The sequence below is a fragment of the Dermacentor variabilis genome, chromosome 1, assembly GCF_050947875.1.
Source record: "Dermacentor variabilis isolate Ectoservices chromosome 1, ASM5094787v1, whole genome shotgun sequence".
Lineage (NCBI taxonomy): Eukaryota > Metazoa > Arthropoda > Arachnida > Ixodida > Ixodidae > Dermacentor > Dermacentor variabilis.
The window spans coordinates 220214638-220227586 of NC_134568.1; the positions used below are offsets into that span (position 1 = coordinate 220214638).

At 41.2% G+C, this 12949-nt stretch overlaps 1 protein-coding gene across 1 annotated transcript in view; it reads right to left on the reverse strand.

Annotated features, from left to right (window-relative positions):
• Positions 1 to 2219: 2219 nt before the first annotated feature.
• Positions 2220 to 12949, reverse strand: part of LeuRS-m (Leucyl-tRNA synthetase, mitochondrial) — an 80564-nt gene continuing 69834 nt past the window's right edge. Inside the window, exons 18-20 of the mRNA XM_075669341.1 lie at positions 5956 to 6111; positions 5810 to 5878; positions 2220 to 5674 (exon numbers count right to left, since the gene is read on the reverse strand). Coding sequence (XP_075525456.1) covers positions 5432 to 5674; positions 5810 to 5878; positions 5956 to 6111 — 468 coding nt within the window. The 3' untranslated portion in view covers positions 2220 to 5431. The remainder of the gene's footprint in view (positions 5675 to 5809; positions 5879 to 5955; positions 6112 to 12949) is intronic.

The following is a 12949-nucleotide window of genomic DNA, read 5'->3' on the forward strand; positions in this document are numbered from 1 at the left end:
GTGTTCTATAGTGTGGAATTAACTGTGACAATGTGAAGCTAGTGCACAGTAATCACAAGTGAGGAAAGACAGTTTTGGACAATGCTGCTATAAAACGTACCAAAGTGAAGCAGTAACTAAGGCTGTTTAGCTGCAAGCTGAGCCTACTGTACTGCCTGCACTTGCTGTAGCAGAATGATGCATGCCACATATTTGACTCTCTAACTCCCGAGTTGTTTCGTAAAAAGAGTACTAAATTCCCCTAATTTTTTTTTATTCTAGCAAATTCTTGCACATTATACCCAGATTCGAAAAATATGCTACATGTGTGGTTTACCTCTTATATTCAACCAAAATATTAATGCAAGACACTTGCTCTAAAAAAAAGAGGCTTTCCTTCAGTTTAAGCATAAGGCTTAATGAATTATCTAGACAGATGATAGCGGAAGGAATTGAAAGCATTGAAGAACATTTTTAAGCACCGAAATTCATATGCGCAGTGAGAACTGAGTTGAAGAGCACAGCTCGCCTCCGGCAAGCAAAGCAGAAAGCTGGGGCCTGCACAAGTGCGGCTCGTCTTTGGCGATATTGGTACAAGGAACTAGAACGAGTAGAGCTTGGTAGTTAAAGGGTAATGTCCTTGTAAGCCAAGATGGTGTATGTATAGCACCATGGTGCATTTTTATCTTCATTTCCTTTGGTATACTGCCTTTGGTGTTGTTTGCACAAGAGAGGAGCATCATGTTTCTCTGTCAATGCTTGCACTTGGTACTAGCCCTTGGTATTCCTTAGCACACCATCTGTTACAATACCGTTTTGTTTAACAGTAGTGCCTGCAAGTTTCAGAGATCTAAACTACAGTTTGACTTGCCTGGGAGAGAAAGCCTTGTTCTCGTTAAGTTCAGATTAGTGGCATCTAATGTTCCTGCTGTTATCCCTCACGACAATGCTGCTTAGACATGGTGGTTCTAGGTTCTTTGAAAACCCATGCCAAAAAAGTAAAGTAAATGAGACTGCAGTTAATTTTTTTTTCTTTTGGTGGGGGGGGCAGACGTCTACTGACAAGTAATTTAGCACTCCACACAATACCTAGTTCGCACTTCACAGTGTGCCTGAAGGGTACAGAACAAGCATATTTCTGACAGGCCTTTCAAGAGGCCATTTGGAAGAAAGGACAAAAAAAGGCACCTTTTATTTAATGGAAAATAATAATAATAATGCAAAGTAAAGTTGCATCGTATGCTATGTTCCCACAGCATAAAAAATATATATATAATAATAAAAAATAAAAAAATAAATTGTGATATTGTGTACCAAAACCACGATTTAATTATGGGTCACGCCATAGTGAGGGACTTCGGATTAATTTTGATCACCTGGTGTTCTTTAATGTGCACCCTATGGACGGCACACAGGCATTTTAGCATTTCACCCCTATTGAAATGCGGCCACTGCGGCCAGGATTCTATCCCAACATGGTAAGGTATCTGTCTTGTGCGCTATAAGTAAAAAAAAGCACATTTTGTGGAGTGACAACTTTATTAGTGTAAGGTAAGCATGTAGGTGATGCAGAGGAATTAACAACAAAATAATTGAATATTGCATTATTTCTCAAAATTTCTTATTTTATTAATATATTTACAGATATCGGCAAATATAGGCCATGACCAAACCAGTTAATGGTTAATATATACATATATAGTAAGTTACTTTTAATTGAAACAAACAGAATTATGTTTGTGCAAGTCTATTTGCAAGAAAATATTGAAGAAATCTCTGTCTCACTTTGCGATGACCGACACCTACAATTGCAGAGCCGTTTTTGTCAACTGATCCACACTTGTGTGGCTCCTACTCACTGGTTCATCTGAGTGTCAACCACCTTTTTTTTCTGACATTTCCCTTGTGTTGACATTTTCCCTTGGCCTTCTTTTCTGTCATCTACAGCATTGCACATCATTAATTCCAATTTTACAAGTTTTAAACAGCATGAACTATGCTGCTTGAGTGTACTAGTTGCTGTTGCCTCTGAAATATATGCATAGATGCCACTAATTTCCCAGTCTGCATCGCACATGTACAAGTTGCACAAAAACTTTGTGGTCAGCATGTCGAGCAGCAAGAGTTCAATCCCTAGTGGTGGCAGTAGGCAAAGTTTTGTTCATTATCTTCTCCAACATAATGCATTCTGACCACACTGCCATTGAAATCAATCCTTGTTTTTTGCGGCAAAGATGGCTCTACACTTGAAAAGAGTGCAAGGCTGATTTTTATTTCCAGTTTGCATTGAGAAAAATTACTTGCACAAACATTATGTGACGTATAATTACCTTTAGGGCCATTTATGAGCTTTTAGTTAGACAAATTTAAACGCTGTGACAAATGAGTACAAATTTTTGTTATTGGATTCTTGGCATCATGCAAATTCAGTAAACAGCTGGCTGTGTGGCTAAATATCTGGTGTGAGCATATAATTGGCGACTACTGTGTCGTAGTATATGTATTTTTAAATGATAATGTCAGCCTTATCAAACTACCATGCAAGGATTTGCAGCACACAAGGCGACAGCTCAGCACCTCCAGTTTTCTGCCGTTGCTTTACCCAACTCGCAGTAATGGTACAACTTTTTTACATTATAATACAACCATGAGTGTCACTCTTCTCCCACCTGTACTACATTTCATAATGATCTGACAATGCAGTGGAAGCTGGAGCTGGCATGGGCTTATAAAAAGCACTATCACGCAAACGTACAGGCATGGCCGTCGCTAGCGGGAACACGGAAAGCCGTGGCATCACACTGTGGAGTGCTCCACCACTATGTGTGGAGTGCTCCACCACTGGCGCCTCATGAAGTCTTGCGGCGTAGGCACAATCAAAGCAAGCAATTGGCGAAAAGCCCAGTGAGTTGTTTGCCAAGGCTTGTCGAGGTGCCAGTGATGGCACTCCGTAAAGTGCTGCCACAGGCTTCCGCGTTCCCACTAGCAGTGGCCATGCCCGTACATGTGTCTGTACTGTATACTCCTCTTTGACGACTGTTGTCTAATCAGTCTTGATTGCTAGAGCATGCCTTATAGTTCCCATTCTGATGCCCCATCGTTGTGAAGCAGAGCACAGAGATGCCACTGTTTTTTGATAATTAGGGTAACCTTAGATGTTAGGTTGCATCCCTTTACACATCTGTTCCCAACCTTCAAGCTTTAGCAAGGTGTGGGTGCTCTATCTCTTCTCAAGGCAGTATTGGACTGCTGCTGACACTTGCACAATATTATTTGCTTCACTGTTTTAGCAGGAAAAGCTTTTTTTTTTTCCCCTTTCTGCTTGCTTTTCAGATATAAAGCAGCAGGGGAACATGTGGTTTCTGAAAAGGTAGCTAATTTACTGATGTTCTATCTTCAGATATATCTCGCTTGTGGAATAAAGAGCTGTAACAAACTGCTGAAGTGAAAATGATTTTATTTGTGTGTTGCACTCAGCTTACAATTAAACAAAGTTGGGAAGTGACTGTAAACCAAGGTTACGCTGCATTGCCCTGCATCACCTCATGGAAACTGTTAAAGTACATATGCAATGTGTGAAAGCTTTGTTAAACTAAGACTTCAATTTTGTATGAAAGTAAGAAAACAAAGTTTTGTTCAAGCTCATGATGTTAAAATTCACGTGTAACAGAAGACTTACATTGAACAATTTCAGGTTTAATCTGACAGAGATTAGTTCCAGTAACTGCTATAACAGTGTTCACAACTTTACTATTATTGAAAATTTAATTTGCAATTTTTTCAGAGCACAGCAACATTTAGTTGTGATCTGCACTGCTTGAGGTATGGTGAAAATGCACTGCGAGTCTCATTTGTTCAGATCTCTCTACTGTGTCCCCATTTGTCCATGTCGGAACAGCAATGGCAGCACTGCTGCCATTGTACTGAAAATCATGAGAAAGGCTAGCTTTTGCCAATGCTTCTGCTGAGCCCAAAGTACTGCCCACTTAAAGGGGCCCGAACCACCCTTCGGGCATGGTGAAAAAACAGTCCATGGATAGCATATGCTGCTGTGGACATCTCGGCCAGATTTTACAGTAGTGTGAGGTGTGTGGATCTCGCAAGCGGAGCTCGGAGTCTTTCTCTCAAACGCTCTCTTTTCATCAGAAGCCTTTTCCTCACTCTTTTCTGGACGCTTTATTTCGTAATATAGCAGATTGCCATATGCGGCTGCTACTGGCCAAGAGCTGACCTCAATCAAGGGTGTTTGGATTAGTGCGTTTCCTCCTACTGTTACCGTGTACATTTACTGACGCAGTTTAATAAAAAGGCTGAAGTAAACAAAAATCTGCTTTAAAATTACTATAAGTATGTACTTCCGGAAGATGCCAACTACAGTCTGCCCATGCTCGGCCACTGCTGCCCGCGTAGGAATTAAACTTTGGCCACTCTGCTTATTAGTGTCTTAGTGTTGGGCCTTGCTAATTTCGACTATTTTTGAACACTCAACTAGCCTCAAACCAAGCGAAACTTAAGGTCAAACTACATGCACGCTTGCCAGCGCGCGCTCACTCCTGGCCATTCCTATCCGTCGATCGAGCACCACGTAGCACAGCCAAACAGGAGCATGTGAGCGCGAGTGCGCACTCTAGCCCTGCTATACACAATGCAAACGCTACAGTTGCATGTAGCTGTGGTCTACTGTGTTGCATAGATACTGCAGCCACCGCAGGGTGCCACGAGTCCACTGGCTGAGCGCATTGTGGCTTGCTGAGGACGACTGCATCTGGCAAGTTTGGCGCGTTGTGGGCGCCAAAATTGTAAATAGTGGCGCCTACTGAACATACACAATCAAATTTGAACTGCACACTACGGTGATGTTCAGTAGGTAAAGTGTTGTGGGCACACCCCGCTCTGCCGTAGCCTTTACAGTGAAAATCATTGAAGAAGGAGCAGAAGCACTGCGAATGGTATGTTTGATTGCCAAGAACTGCACTTCTGCTGAATGTGTTGAACTTTCTGCAGCAAAGTATTTCTTCAAATGCATTTCTAGACTTCGATAAAAAGTGGCTCAGGGCCCCTTTAACTGTTTATCTGTTCTGTGGAAGTTCTCACTGTATACTGAAACATCGAAGTACTTGGACATGGCATAAACAAGAAAGTGATTTTTTTATTGCTGCAGAATGAGTTCTGTATTGGTGAATATGCCACACCCCCTTGAGAGCAGAGCAAGTACAAGACATTTATTGTGTTGAAGTGCGCTATGTTCTGCATGTAACTTAGACTCAAACGCAAATTAGGCAGAAATGCCAGCAAATCATGCTGTTCTTGCTAAAGGAGGCCCATTTTTAAGAATTTTAACGCTAAAACCAGATGCTTTCTTAAGAGACACTGTCTGGTTGTTAAGACAGGTGATTTTTCTAAAGCTTGATGCACTAATTATAAAATTATTGAATTTCTAGTTTCAAACGTCTCATTCAGCATGTCTTGAAGAAAGTACCTTCTGAGGTTCTTCAGTGTGTTTGCCTCGAGAGATAAATCTCAGTTCTGCTTTGTATGAAGGGTAGTGGTCAAACACAACACGAAACTTGGGCCACTTCTGCAAACGATGACGCAGACTCTCAGATTCAATGGCCATTTGATACGCCGACTCCTTTGTCAGACGTTCAAAATCATGGCGTGGCAGCTGTATCCGCATTAAGTCCACATTGTCTTCCTGAAAATTAAGCACATCAGATCAGATTTCAAGTTTCGCTACCTACATTAAAATGTAACTGCTACCAGCTGCTGTCCAACTTATTGCACTATGCTATGTGCACAACAGTGAATGCTTTCTATTTGACTTGAATACCTTAATGAGAAGGTCTAGATTGAAGTCGGGGTCAACTTGTGGCCACAACTGTTCCATGAGAGGACGGTCCTGAGTGGAATGTACAAGGAAAATGACAAAAAGAAAAAGTAAAGCAATGGACACAATACACAAGAGTTCATACTTACCACTTGATATTCAACATCTCTAAAGCGAGCAGCATCCGTAAATCCTGCCCAAAGCTCTGAAGCAAAATGAGGTGCCAGTGGTGCCAACATAAGCAGTAGAGCAGCAAGTGCACGCTCAAACTCTCGGCCAAATACCACTTCGCCTCGGTTCTTGTACTGCACAACAACATAAAAGTGATACTAACATCAGGTTCAGTCTATTATTAAAAGGAAGGGCTTCATGATTACAAAGCGTAACACATCGGTAAAAGATCAACATAAATATCTAAATGATTTTGTACAAGTACCCATTTGATGAATCCTAGAATTTTGAGAACAGAAAGCTACACGTCTGGCCAGATTGCTTATTTATCATAGAGAAGGTGAATGGGAAAGGTTAATAATTGGCAGTATTTCATTCGTGTGTACATTACTGCTCACAAGCTACTCTAAAAGAAAGCATACTCAACCATTCACCATGCACTTTGTGTGGCCTATACTGAGCCACCTGACTGCTTCCTCCATTTACATATGCACTTCACATATGCTTAGTTCAAGTGTGTCTACAATACCTTTAAGGTGTGTAATGGTATGCATCTGCAATGAGTATAGAATGTGGCAAGGGACATGCAATGCATGCAGGCCAGCATAAGAAGCCTTTGAATACTTGTGCAGGTTGTAAGTCCACATTGTTAATTGTGTCTAAGCAATTATATTCTGGCAATGTGTGTGCATCCCGAACATACATATGTGAAGCCTTCTTTTATTTGGCAAAATATTCCTGCCGCAATGTTGTGCCTTGAGCTAGAAGAATACTTAATTGAAACCAGGGTGTCAGAACAAAATATCTTTTGTTTCGTTCCATTCTGGTTCTGCTCCGGTACGAAAACAGAGAATGATCTGCAATGGTTCATAATGTTTTTTGTTTGCATGCAAAAATTTTCGAAGCAAAGTAATGATAAAAACGTGGTATTTATTTTTTTAAGTAAGTGAATTATAAATTTCGAGATCACGCTTGATGCCTTGAGTCAAGGCACCGAGCACGATTTCGGAAGCGGCACGTCATTGAGTGTACTTGCCGAAATGCGAGACCGCTGTTCCAATAAAAGGAACTTAAATGAATGATAAAACTTGGGTAACAAAGGGTTGAACCCATAGAAAACAAAACGATAAGCTCTTCAGTGCACAAGCCCTAGGTTTTGCTATGATGCCGACCTGCTAGTGCACCGAGCGACTGGCTTAGATTAGTGGAGCTATAGACCAGCTATCGCTGACACTATCCCTACGCGAGATACGCACTAAGGCATACCCTTGAGAAACGCACTAATGCTGACGTTTTCTGATGTCGGTTGTTTTGGATTTCCAACTTTCCCCATTGAACCGAAAACCTATAAAAAATATTTCCATTTCACTCTGAAACAAAATAATAAATAACATTCTGGTTATGTTTTCGTTCCGGTAAAAAATATTGCCCCCCCCCCCCCCCCGTTCTGACACACTGACGGATACTGAGGGGCTGAATATTTACTTATTTTATTTTATTTATTTATTTATTTAGAAAACACCTTACAGGCCCTGTCGGGCATTGAGTAAGGGGGGCAATGTAACAAAGAACTGTTAATGTTAATGGAAACAACTCAAAAATAAACCTAAGACAACTGTACAGTGGCTGAACTAAAAACAAAACAAAGCACAGCATGATCAAGCATAGCAGATATATAAAAGGAAGGAGATTATGTAAAAAGCTTGCACAGGCGTTCACGAAATATTTTACGATCAGTTATCGTGACGATATCATCGGGAAGACCATTCCAGTGGGATATGGCACGAGGTACAGCAGATAAATTGAAAGCAGTGGTTTTACCGAAAATGCGCTTGAAGCTAAAATGATTATGTAATCTTGAGGACGTACGGACGGGGGTTTCGAGGGGTAATATGCATGGCTTATCGGAATGAACATATTTGTGAAATAGACAGAGCAAAGCAATCTTGCAGCAGATGTCTAGGGGCTGTAAAGAAATATTGAGCTTGATCTGCGTTATACTTGACTTTCGATCAAAATTCCGAGTTATATATCGGGCAGCTCTGTTCTGGATGCGTTCCAGCTTGGTTATTAAATATTCTTGGTGTGGTGACCATACAGCTGATGCAAATTCTAATTGCGGGCGTACAAATGTCAGGTATGCTAATTTACGCACGTCAGCAGATGAATTTTGCAAGTTGCGCCTCAGAAAGCCAAGGGTTTTTGATGCAGTTGCGCAAATTGTAGTGATATGCAGAGACCAAGAAAGGTTACTAGTGAGGTTTACACCAAGGTATTTGTAAGTAGTGGTACATGACAGGTTCGTGTTATTTATGGTGTATGTGAATATGGAGCTAGTGCGCTTGCGTGAGAACGATATATTATTACATTTGGAAGGGTTAAGAGACATTTTCCATATATTACACCAGTGGGTAATAATGTGAAGGTCATGCTGCAAGGCGGTATGATCGTTAATAGAATTAATTGGTCGGTAAACAACGCAATCGTCGGCGAACAGTCGTATGCAGGAGGAAATGTTTGAAGGTAGGTCGTTAATAAATATTAGGGACTTGACTTAGTCAAGTAACATCTTTATGAAGCCGAGGGAAGCACAGCAAAACTGAAAGGTAGTTTTACTGTAAATATAATTATAAAGGATAGCTAAAAAATGAAAATAGGACTAAAAGTGAAAGAAAATAACTTTGGCATCAGGGTGAGCCAAACACACAATATCCACATGTGTACAGTGTTCTACCATTTAAGCTATAGTGATGGCTGCACCTTCATCTATTTTCTTGGGTATTTACGTATGATCAGCTGAAATTAAAACACAAGAAGAAAACTAGAACATGCCTTAAACATGTGGTGTTGTCTTCATGTCCTATCGCTAAATGTTCTATGGGCCCCCCCTCCATAGAACAAACCCCATAAGTATGACATGTGCTAGAAAACACAGAAACCAAAAGAAAAAGGTTTTCTTTGTCTCTTTAAGCCTGTGTTTGTGTTTCAATTCATGCTGATAGTACTTATGTTTATAACCTAGCCCTGACAGTGTTAGCCAGTGTTACTCGTAGCCATGGCAGGGGATGTAGTATAAGCCGCAGGCATCATGTAGTACATGGCCTTAGCAGGAGACAACTGGCCTATACTAGTGTGATACCTCAAGGCACCAAGGCTGCCAAAGTTGAGTCCCTTGTCATGCAGTAGGTAAGAAAAACAGGAACCAAGGGGCTTAGTATTCAGACAATGACCACATCAACAATATACTGTGCCTTTTTTAAGGTGGTCCTATCCTGAATCTTATTTCTGTATATTATTTTGTATTGCCCTTAAAACATCCTACAAAGCCTAACTTCCATTGCAACATGCTGATTAAGTAGAGTATGAGGAGCTAGAGCATTGGGCTGGCTAAATAGCACTAGTATTTTTTTTACTTGCCAAGGCTTTTATCATGTAAACTTTCAGTGCAAACAGGGAGTACATAAACTTGCCGATTTTCTCAACATGTCCAATTAAAAACGTGTTCAATTACTCCACGAAAGCAACAGCTAATCAACACCACTCTAGAGCATCATACAAAGTTTTGATTTTTCAGATCCTGCTAGAATTCACTACACTGCAAACAATCACCACCATTGGGTAGTTTCTGATTACGTGTATCATTGATTTCATGGCAAAGCAATACACTGTTGGCTTTCTGAATGCTTTGCATAGTTAGGCTTCATAGCAAGCTTTTCTTTTTTCTTCAAGATTTTAGTGGTCTCGAACTTGCAATTTGAGTTGTTAAAGGAAGACTAAAAAGAAATAAGGTAATCTATACTGATAGGTTACACTTCTGGAAGTGAACAACAGCCAGTATTTCCACAAGTGAAAACACGGCAAAAAAGAAAGAAAAGAAGAAAAAAGGGAAACATGGATTGTGACGTCACCTTGCAATTCATGCACCAGCTCCCAGTGACATTAAAACTTTTTGCTGGGCTACGTGGTTCATGACTGCACAAAGCAGACAGGGATGAGAGGGTAGAGACACGAACTAGCACAAATATTGAACTAACATTCTTGAGTGTTTTGTGTGGTACCTTTTCCTAAGCATCTCAGTGGCATCATCGGTTCTGACCAAAATTGCTTGGCAATAAAACGCACGTGAATACATGAAAACATTGCAAAATGTGTAATCTCTTGACTGATGCCAGTGATTGCTGAAAATAAGATTCTTAATTTTTTGTGCCAATAATCAAGAATTTTATGCCCAAGCCATGCTCAAAACAAATGCGCCACAATGCAAATTAATGTACAAGATCGGTACAGCCATCTTGTACCAAGCAAAAAATGGCTAATCTTGCATCTGAATTGCACGAAAATTCACCATATTTAAGGGGGGGGGGGGGGGCACACAATGTAGAAGTGTCAGTGAGATTTTAATTAAATTTGAAGGGCAAATTTACACTGTTATTACAAGCCTGTAGACCCAATATTAATCATCTCTGTTAATTTTTTAACTTATTGCTGGTACAGTAGACCCGTTAACTCGACTCCGATTAATTCTATTTTTGGCTTAATTCAATCCTGACGGAAAGTCCTGTCCTACGCCTACGCATTTATATGGGCCCAAAATTTTCTCTCCATCCTACAGAATTCGTGTTTGCAGGGTAATTCGAACTTGACCAGCCAGCACGCACGCGCCAGCCTCTTATAGTGACCCAAAAGCGACCTCTTTAGTGGCAGCTTCTGTCTCGGCAGAGTTTAGGGGACGTGTCTTATGTCCATGGACCATGTCTTATTACTGTACTTACCCGATTCTAACACGTGCTCTTTTTCTTTTGCGTGAAAATTGGGCCAAAATTTGCCTGCGCGGTGCAATCGGATACGAAACCCAAACCGCCTTTGCGGCGTTCGTATGCTCTACCTCATAACACAAATGTACCGCGGCGAAGCTGACTTTAGAAAACCGGCTGCCATTGTACAACACGTATTAGAACGACAGAAAGCTGAGCTAGTCAGTAAGGAATCATAATGCAAAAAAGGGGTAAGGCGTGCAGACACGGACGCAAGAGAAGTGGACAACACGAACGCTGCGTTCGTCACTCTTGTCAATTCTCTTGTCAAATCGACTACTGTCAATTTTTCTTGCTAAAAAAATGAGGTGCGCATTAGATTTATACTTTGTTTAGGAGCGTTAATGTCATTTATACTTTGCACACACAGAAAGTGTGTGCAACACACTCTCTTTGATTCGGGAATGTGTTGCGACACGGGCAGATACCGCCAAATTGATCGGCAGTGTGCTTTGGCGTATTTTCTGCATCCTGTTTAATTCAAACCCCCGCATAATTCGATAAATTTCGTCGTACCCGTCCGGGTCAAATTAACAGAGTTCACTATATAAAGCTTGAACGAGCATTTTGATTGGGAAAACGATTGTTTGAAAATTTAAGTATGGCTTGCGATATTTAAGTATGGCTTGCGGGATTTTCTCTGCAGGGTCCAGCATATCCAACAATAAGGTTACTTTTCTATATTTTATTGTTTTCTGTAAAGAAAGCAATTCAAGTAACATTACCACGTTCGGCCTTCCGTCATGCCTTGAAATTTTTTTTCTTACTTGAAACAATCTAAAGTTAAAGCACATATGCCCACAGCCCATTCTAGAATAAATATTATTCCAGAAAATAGTGGAAAATTAAGTACCGGGTGTGAGAGGTATTTGAGAAAATAATGATGATGTAAAGGAAAGTAACAAGGATTCAGACATGTTTGCACCAAACTTTGTAGACTCATCATTTCACTGTTATTCTCAAAAGCTGTCCTGCATAATCACCTACAGCCTAACTTATTGAATAGGCAGCCTCAAAAACAGCTGCACGCTAGGATCAGATGGTGCATGTTGATGTTTTACCATTTCATTTACAACAGACCTTATGCTAAACCTGCTACCATCAAATGGCAATCCTGTAAGCATTCGACATGTCAAAAGGGAGTTCCAGGAGAGCAGCAGGCTACAAGAGCACACCCCACACAAATAGAGCACCAGTGCAGCTAAATCAAGCTCATGACGTCCTGCTACGAAGTATGTTTATGAAAGAGTGCTTTATGCAAAAGGAGTAAATAGTCATTCGCCACAGGTAGTGAAAATACGAAAGCAAATGCACAAGTTATCACTGCTTTGCACTGTCAACTATGCTGATTACCAACACCAAGTAAGCCTTATTTTATGTGTGCATGCTTGACAGGCCACAGACTAGTGAAGACAGAGTATTAGTATGCAAGCGGCCAGTTGCCAATACGCCTTTTTCATGGTGTGATGGCGCGTGCGCCTTGCCCTAGCGGATTAGTCAAAAACGTTTTGTAAGGAATGTGCGCACGGCTGCACGGCCTGCTATCAGGGGAATTTCCCTAGGGAAAAAAAATGCACCGAAAATTTCGAAAACGTGCTGACTGCAACTGCACTTTAAAATGGAAAATGGCCAGGGCTTCGTCCAAACTGCACCATGAACCACGTAACTGCCGCCTTGCATTGATGGCTAGCAAATTTATCGATAAACCCCTGTGCTACACTTGGGCAACACTTCAAGAACATCACATTGCCGACAGTCTTCTTGCAACATCAGCCCTCTCTTGCTGGTGGTGGCAGCGCATGTCTAACTTCAGGTACTTGTTTAAGGCGCAGTAACACTGGGTCAATACGAGAGTGACAAGAAGCTGACATCAACTAGTCAGCACAGTGTGTCACTCAGACCATTCTTATCCTAATAGGCTGACAACAATGCAACTGATGGGTGCGAGTTGTCGTAGCACAACGGGCTACTGACAAAATCAGCCTGCCGACCATGATCGCTCGACTGAACCCCACGCGATCGGCCGTTGAACTGACAATGCGATAGCCACAGCGCCTTGAGTCGAAACATGCCTTTGAAGTTGAAATGCCCAAGCTTCACTTCTCTCAAGCTGTGCAAATGAAGTTTGAGCCAATGTTGATACCATTTAGCCAAGGCT